Source organism: Benincasa hispida, chromosome 12 (assembly GCF_027475165.1).
Source record: "Benincasa hispida cultivar pf3 chromosome 12, pf3_genome.v1.1, whole genome shotgun sequence".
NCBI lineage: Eukaryota > Viridiplantae > Streptophyta > Magnoliopsida > Cucurbitales > Cucurbitaceae > Benincasa > Benincasa hispida.
In genome coordinates this window covers 15326318-15350298 of record NC_143489.1, presented here as the reverse complement: position 1 = coordinate 15350298, position 23981 = coordinate 15326318, and the positions used below count along the sequence as shown (strand labels likewise).

The 23981-nt window shown below is 30.8% G+C and overlaps 2 protein-coding genes across 2 annotated transcripts; both read left to right on the top strand.

The window, feature by feature from the left end:
• Positions 1–101: 101 nt before the first annotated feature.
• LOC120067795 (Matrixin family protein) lies at positions 102–2398 on the top strand. Its single transcript, XM_039019384.2, has one exon. The coding sequence runs from the start codon at positions 1205–1207 to the stop codon at positions 2294–2296; it is 1092 nt and encodes a 363-aa protein (XP_038875312.1). The 5' UTR covers positions 102–1204; the 3' UTR covers positions 2297–2398.
• A 14000-nt stretch (positions 2399–16398) lies between these two features.
• Positions 16399–23630, top strand: LOC120068357 (WAT1-related protein At5g47470-like). The gene is made up of 7 exons (XM_039020094.2): positions 16399–16983; positions 18828–18893; positions 19578–19694; positions 20618–20852; positions 21897–22058; positions 22909–23060; positions 23475–23630. Exons 1-7 carry the CDS (start codon positions 16799–16801, stop codon positions 23602–23604), a joined length of 1047 nt encoding a protein of 348 aa, XP_038876022.1. The 5' UTR covers positions 16399–16798; the 3' UTR covers positions 23605–23630.
• Positions 23631–23981: the final 351 nt, after the last annotated feature.

The window sequence follows — 23981 nt, the reverse complement described above, 5'->3', positions numbered from 1 at the left end:
GAATTATACTCTTTCTGATGAACAATAAATTATAAGATCACAATATTTGGTAAACAAACTGAGTGAAACTACGGCCAAACCTTACACCAAAACACCTTTTATTTTATTTTTTATTTTAAAGAATCCTTTTCTCCAAAACTCTTTATTTTATTTTATTTTTATGTAAAACCCAGTATTTATATAGTTCTGATTAGCGTTACATATTAATGAAACTTTATTACACTTTTCTCCTAATACAGTCTTAGACGTGTTATAAAGACTCTTGAATTTTCTCAAAAATAAATAAATAAATAAAAAGAAAAATAAAAAGAAAAGGATAGAAAGAAAAGGATAGAAAAGAAAACTCGTGCAAACACCAAAATAATGCTAATAATAATAATAAATAAAACTAAATTATAATAATAAAAAAAAGTTCCTAAATTTTATCAATTTGTTTTAAAGCCCTCTGATTTCTTCATCCCACATGTAATTGTACTCAAAAGAAAAAATAAATAAAAATATCATTTTACTCAAAATACTTTAAGCATGTTATTTTAGTCTCTCAATTTACATTAAATTTAAATTTAATTATTTAAAGTTAATTTTTATCGAAATTGGTTAAATAACAACGGTAATTTTCATTATAAAAAAAACACTATATATAATATACAATTTATAAAAAGAATGTGGATAGACACTAATTTATTTTTTTAAAAAAATAAACGACAAACTAATTTTAAAATTGATTGAAAGTATATAGACTAAAATTAAACATAAATCAAAATAAAATAAATAGAAACAGAAAGTAAAAAATCAAAGTATTATTTTAAATTGGAAAAAATAGTTAATCTATATATGGAAAAAAATTAAAAACAAAATATTATTATTATTATTATTAAAATAGAGTAATAGTTTGTTTACCAAACATGAACCAAAATAAAACAACATAGCAAAGTCAGAATCTACAATATAAAGGCAAGCACGCCAGAATCTTCTTAACTTTCCCTCATCCATCCTTCTCTGTTTTTTCTCTTCTCCAAATCCAATTTTCCTTCCTTTTAATTTCTTAAAATCAAAATTTATTTATTTATTTATTTATCCATTGATTTTTCATATTCTCTATATATTATTAACAAATATTCATCAGTTTATTATAATTCATAAATACCTTTTTATTTCCCCCTTTGGATTTCTCATGTCCCGGTAACTGCCAAATAATATCGCCATGTTGCCGTTTTTCCGTTATTCCCTCTTCTTCTTCTACATTTTTTCCTCTGTTTTTCTCTTCTCCCCTGTTTTTCCCGCCAGAACTTTGCCGGACTTCACCACTCTCGACGCCGATAACAACTACGGGTGGAGAAACTTTGCTCGTTTTCTCGACGCCGGCAAAGGCACTGAAGTGAACGGCATGTCGGAACTGAAGAAATATTTGAATCGATTCGGTTACCTTCCGATTCCTCCTCAAAACAACTTCTCCGATTTCTTCGACGATCAATTCCTATCAGCGTTGATTCTGTATCAGAATCGCTTAGGTTTATCTGTCACTGGAAAACTCGATTCCGAAACAATCGCAAGCATCATATCGCCGAGATGCGGAATGAGTGACCTAATTAAAATCAACAACAACACAACAACAACAACAACAACGATTCATTCAACTCGTCGTTACGCTTTCTTCAACGGCCAACCGAGATGGATTCGATCTTCAACTCTAACTTACGCTCTCTCACCTGATTACACAATCGAATACCTAACTCCATCAGAAATCCGCAAGGTAATCCGACGATCGTTCTCGCGGTGGTCTGCTGTGATTCCGTTGAACTTCACTGAATCCTCCGATTACGAATCGTCAGATATCCGAATCGGATTCTTCCGCGGAGATCACGGTGACGGAGAGGCGTTCGACGGAGTACTAGGCGTTTTGGCGCACGCGTTTTCACCGGAAAACGGAAGGCTACACTTAGATGCGGCGGAGCGGTGGGCGGTGGATTTCGAGAAGGAGAAATCGAAAGTGGCAGTGGATTTGGAATCGGTTGTAACGCATGAGATTGGGCATGTTCTTGGACTGGCTCATTCTACAGTGAAGGAATCTGTGATGTATCCGAGTTTGAGTCCGAGAGGGAAGAAAGTTGATCTTAGGATTGATGATGTTGAAGGAATTCAGGTTTTGTATGGTACAAACCCTAATTTCAAATTGAAATCCTTCTTGGAATCTGAAAAATCTATTGACAGTGGATCATCTTCTTCAAATGATGCTAATTTCTTCTTCTTGTTGGTCTTCTACTTGTTGATTTTGGTTTGGTCTCTGTTTTCCTGATTTAGGATTTTTCTTTTTCCTTTCTTCTGCTTATTTTGTTACAAGTGTATGTATTAGAAAGTTACACGAAAAAAGAAATGAAAAAGGAACATTCTTTTACTCTATAATTGCATATACAAACTTTATGTACATATACACTACAAATACAGACATTCCACCACACTTAAAAATCGCCACAACAATTACTATAAGAGTTTTTTTTTAATTCCCTATGCAAACACAAGTGTCGGGAGAAAGAGGTTCTCCCAAGGAGGAATGGAGATTTCTCGACGTCATTTACTATCGTGTCGGATTTAGTGAGGGGAAAAGTTTTTTTTGGTCCTATCCTAACACCAATTTTAAATGTGCCGAGGATAGGATCAAATATTGGTGTCGATATAGAATATGGTTTCTTCATAAAACTGTCATGATTCTTTATGTTAGTCGAAGTTTATAGAGTAAATTAATAATGGATGAGAGATGTATACTAAAAATAGAATTTTTTTTTTCTTCATATTGTTTTTGTAACTTGTATTTTAATATTTAAAAAATTAGGTTTAAATGTCTGAAGATGGTTTGGTGTTTACAAATCATACTCTTTGTGTGAAATTAATGATAGACAATATTTCACAATGGTGTGATTAATTATAATTCTTATGAAAAATATGAAAGAAAAAGGTTTTAGTTTCTATGTGGATTTCCAATAATGATTGGAGAGAAGAAAGTTAAAAAAACCAGCTCAATGATAATGAAGGGAAAATGAGCATTGAAGCTAATTTTTCTATTATTATACTCATTAATAAATAATAAGGATAAACTCAAATATGGAATAATTTTATGGCTTTTATAATACCTAAATTCAATTTATTGTTTCTCATAAAACAAGTATTTAAAAATGGTATAGAGCTTACAAAATAAAATATGATGAGTATATATTATTGAGAAGTGCAATAAAATTTCTACATTAAAAGATGTGGACATAAAAGGTATAAATTTAAGGTATTTATTACCACACATCATCCTTATTTTATTTATCCATCAAATTAAATATAAAATAAAAGATGAAAATTCAAGGTCAAAGACACTTACATCAAGTTTTGAAGAACAGATAAATCAAATGGCCAACAAAAAAAAAAAAAATATTGAAAATGAGAAAGAGAGAGAGGGGGAAAGAAACATTATATTAAAATAAATACAAAATTATCCAATTTAAAATAATGTCTCATGAAAGATGTGTTTTGTGTGTGGACCAATTAAAAGTATATACTTTTAAAGAATGAAACTGCCAAACTGAAAAAAGGCCCAAATACTAAGGAAAATATGGGGAAGAAAGAAATTTAATTAGAACAAGTTAAAGCCAAAGACAATGAGACCATTATTTATTGTATCATTTTGATTGAGATTTAATAAAGAATATGCCTAACCTTAGCTTTTGGATTTAAATCAACATTTGGGTATCACTTTATACCCAAGAAAATAGTAACTCACGTGTATCCTCAACAAATATAAATTTCATTCCATACAATCTTCTATTATCAAAGCTTCCAATCTTGATGGCTTTCATTTTGAAAATATTTTTCTTTTGTTTTGACTTTGCAGCGTGTCTTTTGACTCTCGAAGTCAATTTTCGATTCGTTATTAGGCATAATATTGGAAGTGTATAAATAGTTTTGAAGATTTAGGAACTAGTTGGACACAACATTGAAATTTCAATAATCTATTAAATATTTTTAAAAATTCAGAAATAAAATAAATATAAATCTCAAAGTTTAGAGACTAGATTTGTAATTAACCTTTTCGATTCTTCACATTTTAAAATAATTTAATTTAATGTGTTATCACAATTTTTTTATTGTCTTTGTTTATGTAGAAACAATTGGATAAGACTTGATTTTTCTAAGTAGTTTATTTCCTTATCTCATCTACTCATTGTCATGTTACGTCAAATTCACTCATGTTTGTCTAATACATATATTATGACATCATTTTTCAGTATAATAAATATAGGATGAAGTTTTAAATCTCCATCTTTAAAAAAAAAAATGTTAAATATCTTATGATTCACTAAATAAGTTTTTTTTTTTTAATTTTAAATTGGGCTTCTTTTCTTACCATTACTTTTTTTTACCAACGTTTTTCATTCTTTTTTATTTCTAAGTCAAATTTCAAAAATTAATCCAAGTTTTCAAAAACTATTTTTTTCTAAAATTTTGGGTTGATTTTTTAAAATAGATAATAAAATAAATAAACCATAAATAGTAGTAGCGATTATAAGCTTAATTATTAAAAATCAAATGAATATCAAATGAGACCGAACTTTCCTTATGTTCATGTTAAAGTCACATTATTATTTAATTAAGGGTGTTAATAACATAGACTACATGAATCACATTCAAAGTTTCTGTTTGCAATTAAAACTTATATAGGTACTAAAAAAAATAAAATTTATATGAAAAAATTAAGAGTGAAATTGGCATTAATAATTTTTAAAATTTAGCCCAATTAATATTTTATAGTTACGAATATCATGCATAATTTATTAAAGTCAACAGAACTGGTTAATTAAAATTTGATTAAGGGACCAACAAGAGCGTAGTTCAATTGGCATAGTGGTCATACTATCGACCTCGACTTAGAGGTTTGATTCCCCTACCCACACATTAATTACAAGACCTTTGTAAAAAATAAAATAAAAATCTAATTAAGGGGAAAAAATTACTATAGTTTTTTAGTCCCTAAATTTTGGGTCTATTTTTCATTTGCTCCTTCTATCTTGAGTCTATTTTTTATTTAGTCCATGAATTTTAAAATAGTATATTTTTATCTCTAAATTTTGAATTTAGTACCCATCTAAGTTTTAAAATTTTACATTTTTTTCCTTGAGTCTTGAGTTTTTATTTCATTTAGTCTTTAAAGTTTTAAAATTTACACTTTTAACCTTTAAATTTTTACTAAATACTTACTTGATTAGGAGTTAAGGTCAATCAATTTATGCACAATAATTTAATCTCATTTTGTAAGAATTTGATTTTTTTTTTAAAAGTAAATCTATAGACACTACTTCCATCTCCAAATTTATTAGCTCCAAATTTATTTATTTGTTATCTACATTTTATAAATGATTTAAAACTTGAAGTCAAATTTTGAGAACTAAAAAACAACTTTTATGAACTTGTCTTCATAACCATCGTATTTAAGAAAAATGCAAAATCATTGTAAGAAATGGGAAAATCAAAACAACTGCGGCCTAAATAATTATAATTAATTCGTTTTCATAGATTTTCCATCACTATTAAAATTAATTTAAAAAAAACACTTTCTAATTTCTTTATATTAACTAATTGAAAGTCAACGCCAAAACTCAAAGTGAAAATTCACAAAAACTCAAGAATAAAAATCTAAAATATTAAAATCGAGGAAATAATAAAAATCAAATTCAAGTCAATGATAGAAATGTAATATTTAGAAATTTAGAGACCAAACAAAAACTAAATTTGAAATTGTAAAAATATAACATTTTAAAATTTAGTGATCAAATAGAACCAAATAAAAGTGGGAGTCGAAGTTAAAAGACCCAAAAGATTTTTTTTCCCCAAAATTATACTCAAAATATTTAGGCATCTTAAAAAATTATAATTTTCTATAATTTTGATCCTCCAATTAAACTTCCTAAGATGAGACCGCCCTTCATTGTAGTTTGTAGATTAGTCATCCATAGATAGCGATTTGAAAGTGAGAAACCTAACTGGTCTTCTTCCTTTCCCATTTTTTTAAAATTAGTGAACCTTTCTTTTTAATATATACAATAAAATAAAGCCATCAATAACCAGTCAAATCAAGAGAATGAATGAATATTCCAACAAAAAAAGAGAAAGGTCAAATTTTGGGAGTTAAAGACCCAGTTCAATTATGTAAAATTATTGAAAAATAATCCTTTTTAGAAAGTAGTAGAAAAATATTGATGTTATTGCGAATAATTTTGTCTTTTCTAAAAAATATTTATCATTTATCTAATGGCTTTGTAAAAGTTGAACCATATTGTGGGTGAAACTCTTTTCCAATACATTTATTAAGGCCATATAAATTCAATTTTACTATTAAGGTGAAGGATATTTTAATGTTGACTTCTTTTAATTACCCAACATTTCATTTCACATTTAAATGCTTGCAATATATAATAAAACATGTTATAAACTTATAAGTGAATTCAAATCGTGAACAATTGGCATGCACTCTCTCTTAAAGTTAGAAGTTCGATGTCTTATCCCCATGAATTATTGTACTAAAAATAACCTTATTTTAATCTCAATTTTTTTTGTACCTACCTTATTTTTATTTTTATCAATAAACTATTTTATATTTACCATGAAATTTGCAGGGAACTAAATAGACGTATATTGTTAAAGTGAGTTTAGTTTAATAGTAATTGACATGCACTTATGTAAAGTCGGAGGTTTGATCTCTCGTCTCTATAATTATTGTACTTAAAAAATGACTTATATCCCACATTACATGTATAAATGCGGACTGACATAGTTATTAATTTTTATGGACAATTTCTTGGTCCATCTAATAACATAAAATTATATACCAAAAATTAGAAATGTTTTTTTTTTAGTATCCACAAAAGAAAGAAGATATTGTTAAGCAATATTTTGTGGATGTGATAAAATTTCAAATAATCATGACAACGAGTGATGGAAGATGATTTGTTAGTCTAATCAATTGCAAGTTCAAAGGAGCCCACTAAAGCCAAATTGGGCCGGCCCATTTTCTCCTTTAATTAGTCTCCTATCTTTAATCCTCCAAATGACTCCGGTAAGAGTCCAATCAAAATAGTTTATTAACTTAATTTCTTTATTTTATAATTCTTTATAGAAATAACGATATTTAGTCGATATTTCCGAGGAGGGTTTATAAAAAAAATTGAAATTTGATATTTTTTTCGACATCAACATTATAAATCTTATATATAAATTATATTGCAAAAATTCAATATTATCAAAATGTTGAGGTCTCAATTTCTAGAGTATTAAAAAAATATATCGATAAAGTATTTATGTCTAGGGACACAAAAATTACTTTAATTAATAAATAAATATTTTATTATTATTAATAAATAAACATTTTGCACTCTATTAAAATGAGTTACAATATCATTTTGGATTCAGTAGATTGAAATTTATTCAAATTTAGACCTAAATTATTATCCGTTTAGAAATCTAGAGACTAAATCGTTAACGATTAAAGTTTATGAGCTAAATTATTACAAGGCTAACAAATTTTATTGAAAGTTCAATTTTAGACCCTTACACTTTGTAATTTTAGGCCTTATACTTTGCAATTTTAATTCTTGTACTTTCAATTTAAGTATTTAACAATTTGTATCAAATTTGTAAAGTATAGAGTCTACATTGTTACTTTCATAAAAGTTCAAGAATTGTTTTTTTTTTAATTTTATTTTTTTACTAGAAAAATATTGATAGAAATGTCATAGAGACCTAAATTAATACTCTGATCAAGGTTTAAAATATCGATTTCAACGAAAATATCAATGTCTTAATTTTACAAAAATTTCAATAGAAATATCAACAAAATGTTAATTTTCATGGATATTTGTGAAAAAAATTATAAAAATAAATTTAAATTAGTAAATAATATTTTATAAGTAAACAAGTTAATATATCTATTATTTATATTATATTTACATTAGTGACTGTTGAATGAGAAATTTTGGACCGATCGCAAATTCCACGTCATTTACTAAATTAATGACGAAATTCCAAATAATTGAATTCGAGACTAATTAGAAGTTGACATTTGTCCTAAATTGAAATTGAAGACATAAATTGGCGAAGTCCGATGATGCCACATGTTTCCTTCGTAACCGTTGGATTGAATAAAATTACTTCGGTCCAATTTGATATTATTTTTTGGGCTAAAAGTCCAATTTAGCCCATAAATAGGCTTAATTTGACCAAAATGTCAAATAAGGCCCATGGACCGACTAAGCCCAAGCCCATGAAGTCCAGCAGAGAACTCTATAAATAGAAGAGTTTTCCTCATTTATGAAGGTTAGCAATTTTATACTCCAGAGAGCTTAAAGAGAATTCTTTACAATCAGAAGACTCCTTGACTCCTGAAACTAACCACACCTAAAGACCGAAGTCCTTCGAAGATACAAGCATCCTGCATCCTGAAGACTGAAGTCCTTTGAAGATGCAAGCATTCTGAAGACTGAAGTCCTTTGAAGATACAAGCAATTCTATATTTAGAGAGTCCAAAAAGAATTCATCAACAAGCAGAAGACTCCCAAGACTCCTAAAGCTGCACACTTAGAAGACAGAAGACCCTTGAAGACACAAAGACTCTTCCAAGACTTCTACTTCAAGAACGTTTGGTTTTTTTCTTCTTCAAGTCAAGCACATTCATCCAACCGAGAGAGAATCAAAGGATCAAGTACTAGAGATCGAACCACATCGCATCAAATAAACCTCAACATCAACACTAACTCAAGTTCAACTCCACGAAACAAATTTCTCTGGAAGCCTCGTGCGAACACTAAGTCCTCAAAGAAGATCAACAAGCCTAAAGAACGATCGTTCAAGAAGATTATCAAACCCAAAGGCCGATCGTTCAAGAAGATCAACCAGCCCAAAGGCCAATCATCCAAGAAGATCAACAAACCCAAAGGCCAATCACCCAAGAAGATCAACAAGCCCAAAGGCCGATCACCCAAGAAGATCAACAAACCCAAAGGCCGATCACTCATGAAGATCAACAAGCCCAAAGACCGATCGTTCAAGAAGATCAACTAGCTTAAAGTTTATAGCTTATTTTGAAAGCATCAAAATACTGTGTATTAGAGACTGTACTCACTTTCCACAAAATTAATACAAATACAAAGTTCAAGTTCCATGAAATAAATTTTGTTTGAAATCTCGTGCAAACAAATTGGCACGCCCAGTGGGACATCTCTACCTGTCATCTCTCTCTCGTCATCCAAGTCCATAAACCTACAAATGGCACCAAAGAAAGTTGTATCCAAAGCTACCATCACAAGCGATACTTACATAAGCTCTGTCATCATAGAAAAACTAATGGAGTCTACTAAAGGTGGGATTGTTATTAGAGAAAATCCCTTGTTTGAAAATTATGCTTATACTACTGATCTATTAAAGAAAAAAAACCACATTTTGAGTAGTGTCTGTCATGATGACTGACGTAACGCCTGAGTCGACCATGGCAGAGATAGAGATAAAGATATCTCCTAATAAAGGTTGTAGAGGAGCGAGATCATGAAATCACTGCTTTAAGAGATCGGATACAGGCTCGAGATACTACTGAGTCAAGTCAATCTCCAACTACAAAAGCCAATGACAAAAGAAAGATTGTCTTGCAGGAAAGTCAGCCACCACAATCTACCCTCTGTAGTCTCTTTGTCAGTTCAACAGCTCCAGGATATGATCACAAACTCCATAAGAGCACAGTACGGAGGATCGTTGCAAACTTCCTTTATGTAATCCAAGCCATACACCAAGAGAATCGACAACCTGAGAATGCCAGCTGGGTATCAACCTCCAATGTTCCAGCAGTTCGATGGAAAGGGCAATCCAAAACAATATGTTGCACACTTTATTGAAACCTACGAAAATACAGAAACCAGAGAAGACCAGTTAGTCAAGCAGTTCGTTCGTACTTTGAAAGGAAATGTTTTCGATTGGTATACTGATTTGGAGCCAGAAGTGATTGACAGTTGGGAACAACTAGAAAGGGAGTTCCTAAACCGCTTCTACAGTACAAGGCGCACTGTTAGCATGATGGAGCTGACGAATAGCAAACAATGGAAGGGAGAGACAGTCACCGATTACGTCAACCGATGGAGAGCTTTAAGTCTGGATTGCAAAGATAGACTCACTGAATTATCTGCAGTGGAGATGTGCACTCAAGGCATGCACTGAGGGCTTCTCTACATCCTACAAGGGATAAAACCTCGTACGTTTGAGGAGCTGGAAACACACGCTCATGATATGAAGCTGAGCATCACCAACAGGGGAACTAAAGATTTCCTAGTCTCTGAAGGGAGAAAATATAAAAATGATGCCAAGGGCACTGAAAAGATCGTGGATAGTCCCACAAAAGAATCTATGGTCGTTATGTGACCCCGCTGGAATTTTCCTCCAAAGGAAAACAAATAAAATTTGAAAGAAGGCACAATGAGGGCGAGAAGCGTCGTCCAACTCTTAAAGAAAGACAAGAGAAGGTTTATCCATTTCTTGACTCTGATGTAGTAGATATGTTGGAGCAACTATTAGAGAAGCAACTTATTCAACTATCGGAATGCAAGCGGCCGGAACAAGAAGGAAAAATAGATAATCCCAACTACTGCAAGTATCATCGGGTCAATAGTCACCTAGTTGAAAGGTACTTCGTGCTGAAGGAACAAATTATGAAGTTGGCTCATGAAAAAAAGATTGAGCTAGATTTGGGTGAGGTAGCTCAGACAAATCACGCTACAGTAGTGACGATTTCAAATGTTCCAATACTGTCTGTGTCCCATGCTCAAAGACAAAGCCCGATTCAGTTTGGAGAATTCGAGCCTATAGTTGTTCGGTTCCAACAAGAGATTCAAATAACAAATTTCGAAAAGAAAGATGAGCTTGTTGAAGATGAAAACGAAGGGTGGATAGTAATGACTCATTAAAAGAGAAGACAACTAAACTCCACCCAAAAAGAGTCGCGTTCCTATCAAAGCTATAGAAGAAGAAACAAGACTCATAAAAAGAAAGACAAAAAGATGACACAGAAGCCTAAGCCTGCTAAGAAAGAAGACAAGGACTTCCCTCAATTCCGACGGCCGGCAACTTCGGTAGAATTTCTCCCAAGAAGCTTTCTCAATAATCATCAAGAGAAAGTATCAGAAGTTATTGCATGTCACACTGTCGACATAGTGGAAGTCGATAACAATCATGTGACTGCTGAAGAAGTCAATGACTTAGAAGAAATGAAGCAAAGAACTTCTGTCTTCGATCTTATTAAACCTTCAAGTGCTCGATCTTCAGTCTTTTAAAGATTGAGTATGGCCACAGTAGGAGAAGAAGACCAATGTCCAACGACTACTTTTGCTCGAACTTCAACCTTTAAAAGGCTAAGTATATCCACATCAAAGAAAGATCAACCTTCAACATCTTCTTTTGATCGTCTCAAGACAAAGAGCATTCAACGTAAAAGAAGGATGAAAATCTTGAAGCTAACGTCATTCCATGAAGAAAACAACGACGAAAAGATTCACAGTCGTGTCCCTTCACTCATGAAGAGGAAATTTTCTGTTGACATAAGTACAGAAGGTTCCTTGATAGTAAAGCCAAAACTCATCATATCGATGAATCCTACAAATGAAGAGGATGATCAAAACCATGATGAAATAAGAGCTTCTGAAGTTTAAATGAAGAAGCTCCTCATTGCAAGAGCCTAAACTGCATGATACTCCTGGCCCGCATGAGCTTAAATGTGAATGGCCCAACAAAAAAAATTCTTTACGATCTACGTTACGACTTGATCACTGTCATTATAAAGGGTACGTAAGCAACTTAGAGAAATTTAAGTTCAGTCGCGCATAAAAAAAAAAAAATATCTTTTTGAACTACATTATGACTTGATTCTTATCATTAAGAAGGGTATGTAGGCAGCTTGAAAGAAACTTCAAGTTCAGTCCAGTTAAAAAAAAAACTTGAACTACGTCATGATTTAATCCCTTTCTTTAAAGGCACGAAGGAAACTTAAAGAAATTTAAGTTTAATCCATCAGAAAATGTACCACAACCACCTAAGTATGACACTACAAGATTGATGTTGATCATCCCCATTAAAGAATGACACTTCAGATTGAAGATGTTCATCCCTATTGGGGGCAACACAATGGATTGAAGATATTAATCCCTCGTAAGGAACCAGCACGGTAAATAAAAGACACACACTTGGAATGCACTTCACTTCCTCTTTAAAATCAAACTTAGATATTCTTCCATCTTCAAGTTCAGAGGCTTCGTCGATACTCTTTAATCTTCAAGTTCAAAGGCTTCATCGATGCTTCATCTTCATGCTCAAGTCTGGAGGTTTTGCAATGCCATCTTCACGCTCAAAGTCGCAAAGTAGAGCTCAACGTGAAGATTCATCGATGCTTCGTCAAACTCAAGTGCAGAGGATTCGCCGATGCTTCAAGCTCAAATGCGGAGGATTCACCAATTCTTCAAAGCTCAAGTGCAGAGGATTCACCGATACTTCGTCAAGCTAAAATGTGGAGGATTTTCCGATGCTTTGTCAAACGTGAAGGTCTCGTCGATGCTTTTCCATCGAAAGTTCAGAATCTCCATCGAAGTTGTTTCATCTTCAAGTTCAAGATTGTCGTGCATGGCTCCGCTCCGTCTTCAAGCTCAAAGGTTGGTGTGCATAGCTCTGTTTGATCTTCAAGTTCATGGTCGATGTGCATGGCTCGACTCCATCTTCAATGACTCGGTCTACAAAATCATGATGCAGCTTCACTTCATCTCCAAAGTCTGGCGTGGCTCGCTTCATCTCCAAAGTCTGGTGTGGCTCGCTTCATCTCCAAAGTCTAGCATGGCTCACTTCATCTCCAAAGTCTAGCATGGCTCACTTCATCTCTAAAGTCTAGCATGGCTCACTTCATCTCCAAAGTCTGGTATGGCCCACTTCACCTCCAAAGTCTGGCGTGGTCCACTTCACAAGTCAAGATGCGGCTTCACTTCACCTTCACAAGTCAAGGCGCGGCTTCGCTTCACCTTCTCAAGTCAAGGCGCGGCTTCACTTCACCTTCGCAAGTCAAGGAGCGGCTTTGCTTCAACATCATAATTCAAGTACAGCTTCGCTTCATCTCCAAAATTCAAGTGCGGCTTCGTTTTCTCTCCAAAATATTGTTACAACTTCACCCCTTCTCCAAAATGTTGGTGTAGCTTCGCTTCTTCTCCAAAAATGTGAGTGTGGTTCCATCTCATATGCAAGATTAAGTTTGGTTTGCCTAGTTCTACCTCATATGCGAGGACAACTCTGGTCCATCCGGCTCCACCTCATATGCGAGGACAACTCTGGTCCATCCGGCTCCGCTTTGTACGCGAGATCGACTCTAGCCAACCTGACTCTACTCAAAAGATTGATGGCATATTCTTCTCATCTTCAAAGTTTGATGGCATATCCGCCTCATCTTTAATACTCGATGGCATATTTCCCTTATCTTCAAATTTTGATCAAGGAGTAACATAATAAGATAGACCTTATTGGGATCCTCCCTAGAGTGAAAGCATGGGAGAGTTGTAAGCCTTGCAGGGCCCCTCTCATGTCGATCAGGATATGCAAACGGTGCTACAAGGTAGACCTTATCGGGATCCTCCCTAGGGTGAAAGCATGAGAGAATTGTAAGTCTTGCAGGGCCCCTCCCATGACGATCAGGATATGCGAGCGGTGCTACAAGGTAGACTTTATCGGGATCCTCCCTAGGGTGAAAGCATGGGAGAGTTATAAGCCTTGCGGGGCTCTCCCATGACGATCAGGATATGCGAACGGTGCTACAAGGTAGACCTTATCGAAATCCTCCCTAGGGTAAAAGCATGGGAGAGTTATAAGCCTTGCAGTGCCCCTCCCTTGACGATCAGGATATGCAAACGGTGCTATAAGGTAGACCTTATCAGGATCTTCCTGAGGGTGAAAGCTGGGAGAGCTATAAGCCTTACGAGGCCCCTCCCATGACGATCAGGATATGCGAACGGTGTTAAAAGGTAGACCTTATCGGGATCCTCCCTAGGGTAAAAGCATGGGAGAGTTGTAAGCCTTGCAAGGACTCTCCCATGACGATCAGGAAGTACGAACATGCATACAGTAGATAGACCATACTCCCTTGAGTACTTCCTTGAGTTGTTTTAGTTCCTACAAAAGAGTAAGGGGACAAGTTAGTAAACCAACGCAAAAAAAAAAAAAAAAAAGGAGGGGAAGTAAAAAAAGAAAAAAGAAGAAAAAAGGAAAAAATACGAAATTTTCTTTTAAAAAATAAAATAAAATAAAAGAAGGAAAAAAAAAAGAAAACAAAAAAAAAACAAAAAGGAATGAAAAAAAAAGGAAAAAAGAAGTAAAAGAGAAGAAGAAAAAAAAGGAATTTTTTTTTCTTTTAACTACCGGTAGTTTCATCCATTGACTCAACTTGCCTCATCAAATTGAAGATCTTTTGTCATGGAAAGCAACCAGAAGTAAGGAAAACAAATCAATTAAAGAGGACAGTAGAAGAAAATTCTCAATGAAAATAGAAATCCAAATGAGGAAAAGCTCTCATAAAAAGTTCAGGTGCTTCCATCAATTCACCATCGAATGGATCTAACAGAAATTCTACAACCATACAAATTCATCGAATCAGAAACTTTTCCATTGGATATGATCTCTCTGAAGACTTACCTCTATTTATAGATGAGGAGGTGGTTATGTTTAAAGAAATATATATAAAAGAAATCACAACGGTTGGAAGATTTATCTCAAATTCAATTAAGATTCTTTCAATTATTTGGGGTAGTTAACAAAATTGGTTGAAAATTATATTTGACTAAGTTAAAGGATACAACAAACAATAATCTGAATACCTAAATTTTACTTGAAATGGTCAAATTTTATCAAGATTCAAGTTAAATCAAAATTTTAGTATATTTCAAATTTTACATTGGTGAGAGTTGGATGCGAACCAAATTATTGAATTTGAATTCAAATTATAGTCAAAATCAAATTTTCTGAAGACAAAATTTGGCATATTTCAAAGATTATGTCAAATCCAAATTGGAATGAGACAAAAATACTATTCGGGTACCAATAAAATTTTATCCAATGTTGAAACTTTTGTATAACTTAAGTGTTGCCTTAAATGAAAATCTAGGCGCATTCCGAGCTTCACCAAATCAAGGTTGAAGTAAAGAGAAAGACGAACTCGAAATTCTACTCCAAATCAAAATTGAAGCTAAGAGAAAGGCAAAGTCAAAATTATACTTCAAATTTGCATGAAGAATTGAGATTATTCCGAATTAAAAAGAAAAGTTATTAAACTTTGGGATACTACTCAAAATTCAATTTGCAATTAAATTGGAGAATAAATTCTACTTTAATTCAAATTAGAGTTTACTTGGGAACAAGAAAGTCAGAGATTGAAATTCATTTTTTGTTTATTTGGCGAAAAATGTGTCAAGCAAACAAAATTTCAAATCAAAATTTTGAGCTAACTTCTCATATTTTGATCATGATGATGCATCAAATTAAAAGAGTCAAAATCATACTTTGATTTCAAATTACATTTTTCGAGATTCATCCACCCATATACGTGCATAAATCCCGAAAAGGGGCATTTGTTGAATGAGAAATTTTGGACCAATCGCAAATTCGTAACCATTGGATTGAATAAAATTACTTCGGTCTAATTTGATATTATTTTTTAGGCTAAAAGTCCAATTTAGCCCATAAATAGGCTTAATTTGATCAAAATGTCAAACAAGGCCCAAATCCAATTAGTCAGACCCATGGACCGACCAAGTCCAAGCCTATGAAGTCAAGCAGAGAACTCTTCATTTGTGAGGGTTAGCAATTCTATATAGAATTCTTTACAATCAGAAGTCTCCTTGGCTCTTGAAGTTGACCAACAAGTAAAATAAGATTAACAAGAAGATCACAAGCCCAAAGGTACAAACCCAAAGGCCGATCACCAAGAAGATCAACAAATCAAGCCGATCACCAAGAAGATCAACAAATCCAAGAAGATCAATTAGCTTAAAGTTTATAGTTTATTTTGAAAGTCCACGAAATAAATTTCTCTTGAAATCTCGTGCGAACAAATCTCGATAAAAATTTAATACCATAATCTTGATTATGGCGAGAAGTACGAGAAAAACAATCAAACAAACAAGAAAAGAAAGGTCAAAAGCTATCTACTTCCCTCGTTTGTTATAGTACACCGGAAAAATGAATAAGAGTGTAAATAAAGATAAAATAATTAGACTAATTTAATGGTGGATTAAATGTAGTAAAATTGATAAGTCAAAGGATTTTCCCAATGACAGAACATATAATTATGAAAAAAAAAAGATAGTTTGCTAAATATAATCAACGAAAAGGATTAGAGAGAAAATATAGCATCCGAAAAAATCCAAGTTAAATTAGAGATGGAGAAACATTTTAGGGTTTAATTTCGGTTTTCAGCACTCAGATATATATAAATAGACAGAAAACCAAGAACAGAGGCTAAATCTGGAATATTCATTTTTACCTTTTTTTATTTTTTTTTCCTCTTCCGGAGTACGACGGACGACGGGAATCGGAGTCGTTAAAGTGCGTCGGCGGCGGTGGGGCGAAATCGTTGGGTAAGAACAGAATGCAGATTGAATTAACGGAAATGTGGTCGGAGAAATTAGAAGAGAAAAGAGAAGGAAGGGTAGGTTGTTCGTAGAGAAAAGGGAGAATCGATTTGTGAGAAAGATTGGAAGTAATAATGACCGGAGGAATGGAAGATGCGGCGGTGATCGGAGGATTGATGGCGGTGCAGTTCGTTTACGCCGGAAATTCGGTGTTGTTGAGTTATTTGATGTCGTTAGGGCTTAATCCGCTCACCGTCGTTATTTGTTTTGCCTCTGCAACTTCTCTGTTTCTCTCTCCTCTCGCTCTTTATTTTGAAAGGTCTTCCTCTCTCTCTTTCTTCAACGCTTATAATATTTATGCTTTAATATTTAAATCTTATTTTGTTCCTAAATTTAAATCTTATTTTATTTTGAAATTTAAACTTTAAAAAATATTCATTCTATTGTTTGAATTTTTAAAATGCGTTTACTTTGGTATCCAATATTAAGATTCTGTTAACTCTTAAACATGATAATTTATATTTTTTTAATGATTAGATGGCCAAATAAGTTAATCATGCTAAAAAATCTAGGGTTTCAATTTTGAATTTGGTAGTAAAATGATTTTCTATGGAAGATCTCAAAGTCATTTTGCATCCAAGATTTTTGTTATTCATTATTTTGACATGTTGGTTGTCGATATTTTACTTCACTTTCATCTTGCTCAATCCATGCCCGATGAAGTTTCATCCCTAAATAGATTTCATTAACATAATATTAACAATAAGACCAAAATAAACTATTTTTAAAAGTTTGGGAACTAAAACAGACGTTTTTAAAAATTTAGGGACAAAATAGAACAAAATCAAAGTTTAGGGACCAAAATAGGATTTAAACCTATATTTATTTGTTTGTTTATTTATTGTTGAAATACCATTTTGTCTCTATATTTAAAGTTCGTTTAATTTTAATACTTATACTTTCAATTGCTTAGTCACCACATTTTCAATAAATTTTAAATTTAGTCTCCAATGCTACTTTATTGTTAATTTTAATTTTTTTTTTTTGTTATCTATAACATTTTAAGATAAATTTTCAAAATATATGCACATATTTTATTTTCTTGCATGAAAGTTAATTATTATTTAATCAATTTCGATCAAAATTAACTTTAAGGGACTAAATTTAAAATTTATTGAAAGTACGAGGACTAAAATTGGACACTTCGGAGTATAAAGACAAAAATCAAATAAGTTTTTAAGTATGGGGACCTAAATGGAATTTTAACCTTTATTTATTAATTTGTATGGATTTAGATTTTGAACTTTCAAATTGTATCTCACATTCTTTTAGGGTATGAGACTTGTAGCTTGAGGGTGATTCTAAAATGGATAATTGGTCCGTAAATTACAAAAATCACTCCTAAAATACGGTGGTAATTGCAATCATATATTCAAACTTTCAATTGTAAAAGTTGAGCCTCTCAAGCTTATACAAGTGTTAAAATTGAACCATCAAACTTACATAATTGTATAAATTAAAAAATTGTATAAGTTTGAGGATTCAAGTTTTATTATTTGGGGGTCCAATATCTACAACTGTTGTCAATTTGAGGATTCAATCTTTACAATTGAAAGTATGAGGGTGTAATTGTAACTATCACATATTTCATGAGTGATTTTTGCAATTTTTCCAAATCACTTTTGTCATCTTCAAAATCACCAAAAATGCTTTTAATCATTTAAAATTCATTTTAGTGGTACGACAAAGTATTTAAAAGTATAAAATGAAACATTGAATTGATTTTGATTAAAATGTGTGCTTTGAAGTGATTTTTAAATCGCTTTCAAATATGTACTTATAATTGTTTCCATTAAAATTTTCAATGTTAAATGATTCTAGATCATTTATTAAAATTGTCTTAAAAATCATTAGTGAATAGTGCATACATTTGTATAGACTTTTTCAAAATCTGCATAAACAAAATAGACGATCATGAGAGTCCAAATTGATTTGCTTGTAAATGCTTAGAGGTTTACTTGATAAAATTATAAGCCTACATGATGTTTATCTAATAGAATATAATGAAGAGTATTTCATTAAAATTGATATATTTATGAAAGTTTAGAGTTTAAATAAATACAATTTTCATTGAAATTTGATGAATGATGTGGAAATATACAGGAGCAAATGGCCCAAGAAATTGAGTTTCAAGTTGCTACTTCAACTTGTTCTCCTCTCCTTTGGCGGGTACGCACAAATATTTAAACCTCGTTCGTTAACTATAAGGTTTTTTTATTGTTAGAATTGTGTTTATTTTTTTTTATCACTTTTTTATTATAGTTTTTATCTTTCCTAATTAAACATTTGAATTCCAAATTTCAATAACAATTTTTTTTAAAAAAAAGTTTCCACTTTCTACTAATGTTTTTAAAAACCAAACCAAATTTTAAAAAATGAAAAAACAGTTTTAAAATTTGACTAGGAATATTTCAAATATTTCTTTAACAAAGAAAAACCACGATTAGAAAATGAGAAGAAAATAATCATAAATTTCAAATACCGTAAATTTAAAAACAAAATCATTATATAACAAGACTTAATTGTTTTAATTTTGAAAATACCTATAATAGGTAAATAGCAAAAACAAAGCAATCATGGATGTGTTTATAATCTTAATTAAAAAAAAAAAATTAAAAGGTTTAAGTTAGTAGATAAATATTCTACGTATTTTTAAACAAATTAAAATGTTTTTTTAATTTATATTATATTTACAATAATAATATTTTGTTGCTTATTTTTTCATCTTTCAAGAATTTTTTTTACATTATAATAGAAATATCGATGTCGAACTCACAAAAATATAAAAATATCGACATGTCAATAAAAATTTAATACCATATAACTTTTTTTTTTATTTAATTATTTTTGTAGAGTAACTTTGTTCCAAACTCTGCTATTAGAAGGGATAAAGCTGACTTCTCCAGCCATGGCTACTGCCATGCCAAACCTTGCTCCTGGTCTCATCTTTATTATTGCCTGGTGTTGTAGGTATCGAAAATTCTTTGCTTTTTCAATATCCTAACGACGTAATAGAATTGATAAAATATTGATATGATTAAATTTACTATATGACTTTAAATTTTTGAGTTTATCATCATTTGAGTTTTCGTAGCTTTTAAAAACCAACGATGGAATGAAGTAAAATAGTATAAATTTCAATTTTAAATTAGAGAGAAAAAACTAATTGTGACATTTGGTAAATTAATACTAAATTTGTTTCATTTAGATATACGGACCAAAATAGGTTTATTATTTCAATTAATTTATAATTCATTATAATAATTGCTTAAAAAAATATGATATAAATCCCATCTAATTTTCTTTAATCTGAATTATTTGCTAAAGGTCTAAGAAAACAATTTTTTATAAATAAATGAATTAATCAAAGAATAGATATGAAAAAAAAACATAAATATGGGAGGATAAAACTTGAGATTTGTATAAACCTTAGAGAATAAGGTGAAATATTTTAATTAAGAAATATGAATATGAATCTAAAAGTTGTTATCTATGAGCTTTTTTTTAAGTGATGATTGATAAATAATTTGTTTTACCAAACAACTCAGACAGTAAAAATTCTTTCATAATTATTTTCTTTGCATCCAAACACAATCTTAAATCGGGTTTTAATATAGTATCAGATATGGAGGTATTGTATTTATGTTCAATCCCTCGTACCGTCATTTCTTCTCAAATTAGTATCCATTTTTTCTCATGCTCTCGTCCATCTATTTAAGTTTTTGGGTTAATTGATAATTGAGGTTCTGTAGTCAAATCCTAGAATATGTTATTTCCTCTACCTATTCAGCTATAACAGATAAACTTTTAAGTTAATTGAACGATTAGCTGAGACGTACGATTTGTTGAATTGATATATATATATATTTATTTATTTATTTGGAATATTGCAGATTAGAGAGAGTGAAACTTAGTTGTGTATACAGCAAAGTAAAGATTTTAGGGACATTGCTTTGTGTAGTTGGTGCTCTAACAATGAGCATAATGCAAAGCACCATTACAATACCAGCAAAAGAGCAAATAATAACATCTCCACCTACCATTGTTTTCTTCAATAAGGAAAAGATTGTTGGTTGTTTGTACTTAATGCTGGCTGTCTTCATATTATCAAGCGATGTTGTCTTGAAGGTAAAAATTCACCTCTCAAAAATAAGATTTTAATTACGACTCATTTCGTAACCTTTTCTTTTGAAAAATATTTGGGTACTGTATTTTATTTATCTTTGTGCAGTCCAATTGTCCAATAAAAAAATTCTCACGTGACAGTTTTTATCTCTAATTATTGCCCTTTTCGTTTCTATTTTCATGTTTTTTTTAATTATTTTTCCATATTAATGGTTTATTTCTTGTTTTTGGCCCTTTTTCGTTTCTACTGAAACATGATTAATAGTTAATCATTTCTGGTTTCTCATTCTATAAAATTTTAATTTAAAAATATAAAAAATGTTTACATGAAAATAAGTTTTCAAAACTTAAAATCAGCATATGTTATATTTATTTTTAGATATTTATCATGCATCGTAGTGATAAAAAGTGGTAAAAGAAAAAATATTGAGTTAGTTGTCCAAATTTAGTATTTATACTTTCAATAAATTTGAATTTAGTTAGTGTTATTGTTGTTGATTTTTTTTTTTTTTTCAAAATGAAAAAGATATATATGTGTATTAGAATTCCCTTTATATATTTTGAAAATATATGTTGTCTTTTTGTGCATGAAATTATAATAATTATTTAATCAATTTTGATGAAAATTAACTTTAAAAGATAAAGTTTTATATTTATTTAAAATACATGAATAAATTTGAGATTTATTAAAAATACAATTTAGAAAAACTAAAATGAAATGGAAACAAAACACATTTGAATCTTAGAAAAACTCTCAAACTTCTTTTTTTTTTTTTTTTTTTTTGTGTGTTTAAAAATGGTTTTGGTAAGCTTATTTTTAAAAATAGGAAACCAAACACAAAATGGTTGGTCAAATGAGGTCTTGATTTTTGTTGAGTCTAAAATTTCTATACAATTTTAAAAATTAAGCAACAATAACAAAAAAAAATCATTACCAAATACTTCTATTTTTTTATATGTACGAAAAACAGGAAACGAAAACGAACAATCGTAAAGTAGTTGTGTATATTTGATCATTGGCTATTTGTTAAATTATTTGATGAATAGGCAACAGTCCTAAGTGAATTACCAGCTCCAATGTCATTGAGTGCTATAACATCCTTTATTGGAGTGTTCACCACTGCAGCTGTATTGCTACTCCAAAATCACAACTTACAAACAGATTGGTCAATTCTCAACATTAAGGATTTACTTTCCTATTCTCTTTTGGTAAGTTTTAATTACCTAAACCATCTTTGAAAATATTTTTCGCTTCTTTTAGTGTGGACATTACTTTCCGTTCAATTTAAATTATAAGTTTAGTCTCTTAACTTTCAAATTTATTCTGTCTGATTAATTTTTTTATTAGTTTAAAAGTATCTAATAGATCATTGAACTTTCAACCTTGGTTTTGGACAAAGTTAAGGAATTTGGTAGACATTTTTAAAGTTCAAAACCTATTCTGCCACAAAATTAAAATTTAGAGACTTATTAGATAAAAACTTAAAAAGTTGGACATTAAAAACTTATATGTTAGACAATCTAGACTTTGTTTCATGTTTTCAAATTTACTGAAGTTTAACAAAATGTGTTTGTTACATAACTTGGATTTTGTTTTTAAAAACTGTTTTTGGGTTTTGTGATTCAAAAAACTGAAATTATGTAAATAACTTTTTTACTATTTCATTATATTTGATTAGTATGATATTAAAAAAAAGGATAAAAATAGTATTAAATATGAAATTGTTTTAGATTAAATAGAGTATTATGTAATATATTTTAAATTATATAAAAAATAATAAATATACAAAAATTCTAAAAAAAATGTTGATAAATGAATTAATAATAGTTTATATTCAACTTGATATTTAGTGAATAACTACAACTACTTTTATAATTTATATAGGAATATCTTATCAAACATATTTCATACAATTGTTTGGATTCAAGTCTAATTTATCTAAATTTACTATTAAATGTATATTTAAAATATGAAATATAACTCTGCTTTCGAGAATCCTTTTATGAGAATTAATAAAGAAGAAATTGAAAAGTGATGGGATGGATGAATTACATATAGGGAGGAACAGTGAGTGGCATAAGCTTGAGCTTCAATGGATGGGCAATGAAGAAGAGAGGGCCAGTTTTGGTGTCAATTTTCAGTCCTATTGGAACAGTTATCTCTGTCATTCTCTCTGTCTTCTCATTAGGAGACACCATTTCTATTGGAAGGTACATTGGACAACAACTCTTCTACTCATCATTTTCTCATTCTATCAATTTCATCTAATTGCACTCTCAATCATTTAGATAAGTATTCTTTTAACTTTATAGTAAGTTTTCGTTCAAAATCGACAAGATTCTATTTTGAAGGACTTCCATAAGAATTCAAAGAAAAATGACAATCAGGGTTAAATTTTTCATGTTAATATTGGTAAGTTTCGGCAAGGTCTTTCTGTGGCGGTTTTTTGCATCAATCAAAGTAAAACTCGTGTAAAACTTGATATTATTCAATCTATTGTTGTCACCTACCTAAGATTTAATATTTAACTGAGTCAAAGGAGTAATAGAAATCATCTTATGAGTTTGATCGTTAAAAGAAAGAAAAGAAAAAAAAGTGGGGTTTTGATATTGTTGTGGGTGCAGCCTTGCTGGTATGTTCTTGATGTTCTGTGGGCTCTACTTTGTGCTTTGGGCAAAAGGAAAAGAAGATTATTGTGATGGAAGTGGCTATCAAAGTGATGACTTTGATCTTGAGAAACCTTTACTCTCTTGAACTTTCAAACTTACAACACTGTTTATTAATTCATTGTCACTTTTTTGGCCTTTTTTTTTTTTTTTTTTTCCCTATGTTGGGAAATATTTTGGAAAAGTGGACATGGAATAGAGATTTGAGAGGGAAAAAAACAAGAATATTTAACTTTGATCTTTGCTCCCTTTGTTTGGTTTTTGATAGCTTTTTTTTTTTAGCTTAAGTAGCATCAATATATTGGTTGATAAGACTTAGATTTTACTGTTTGTGGGATGGGACAGATCTTCAAGTACCTTGATTTGGTATGAACTAGATTGCTACCCAAGAACTACAAAAGTTTCTTATATATATTTATACATATTGGTTACATTATAAAAAGTAGAGTAAAAAAAATAGAAAAA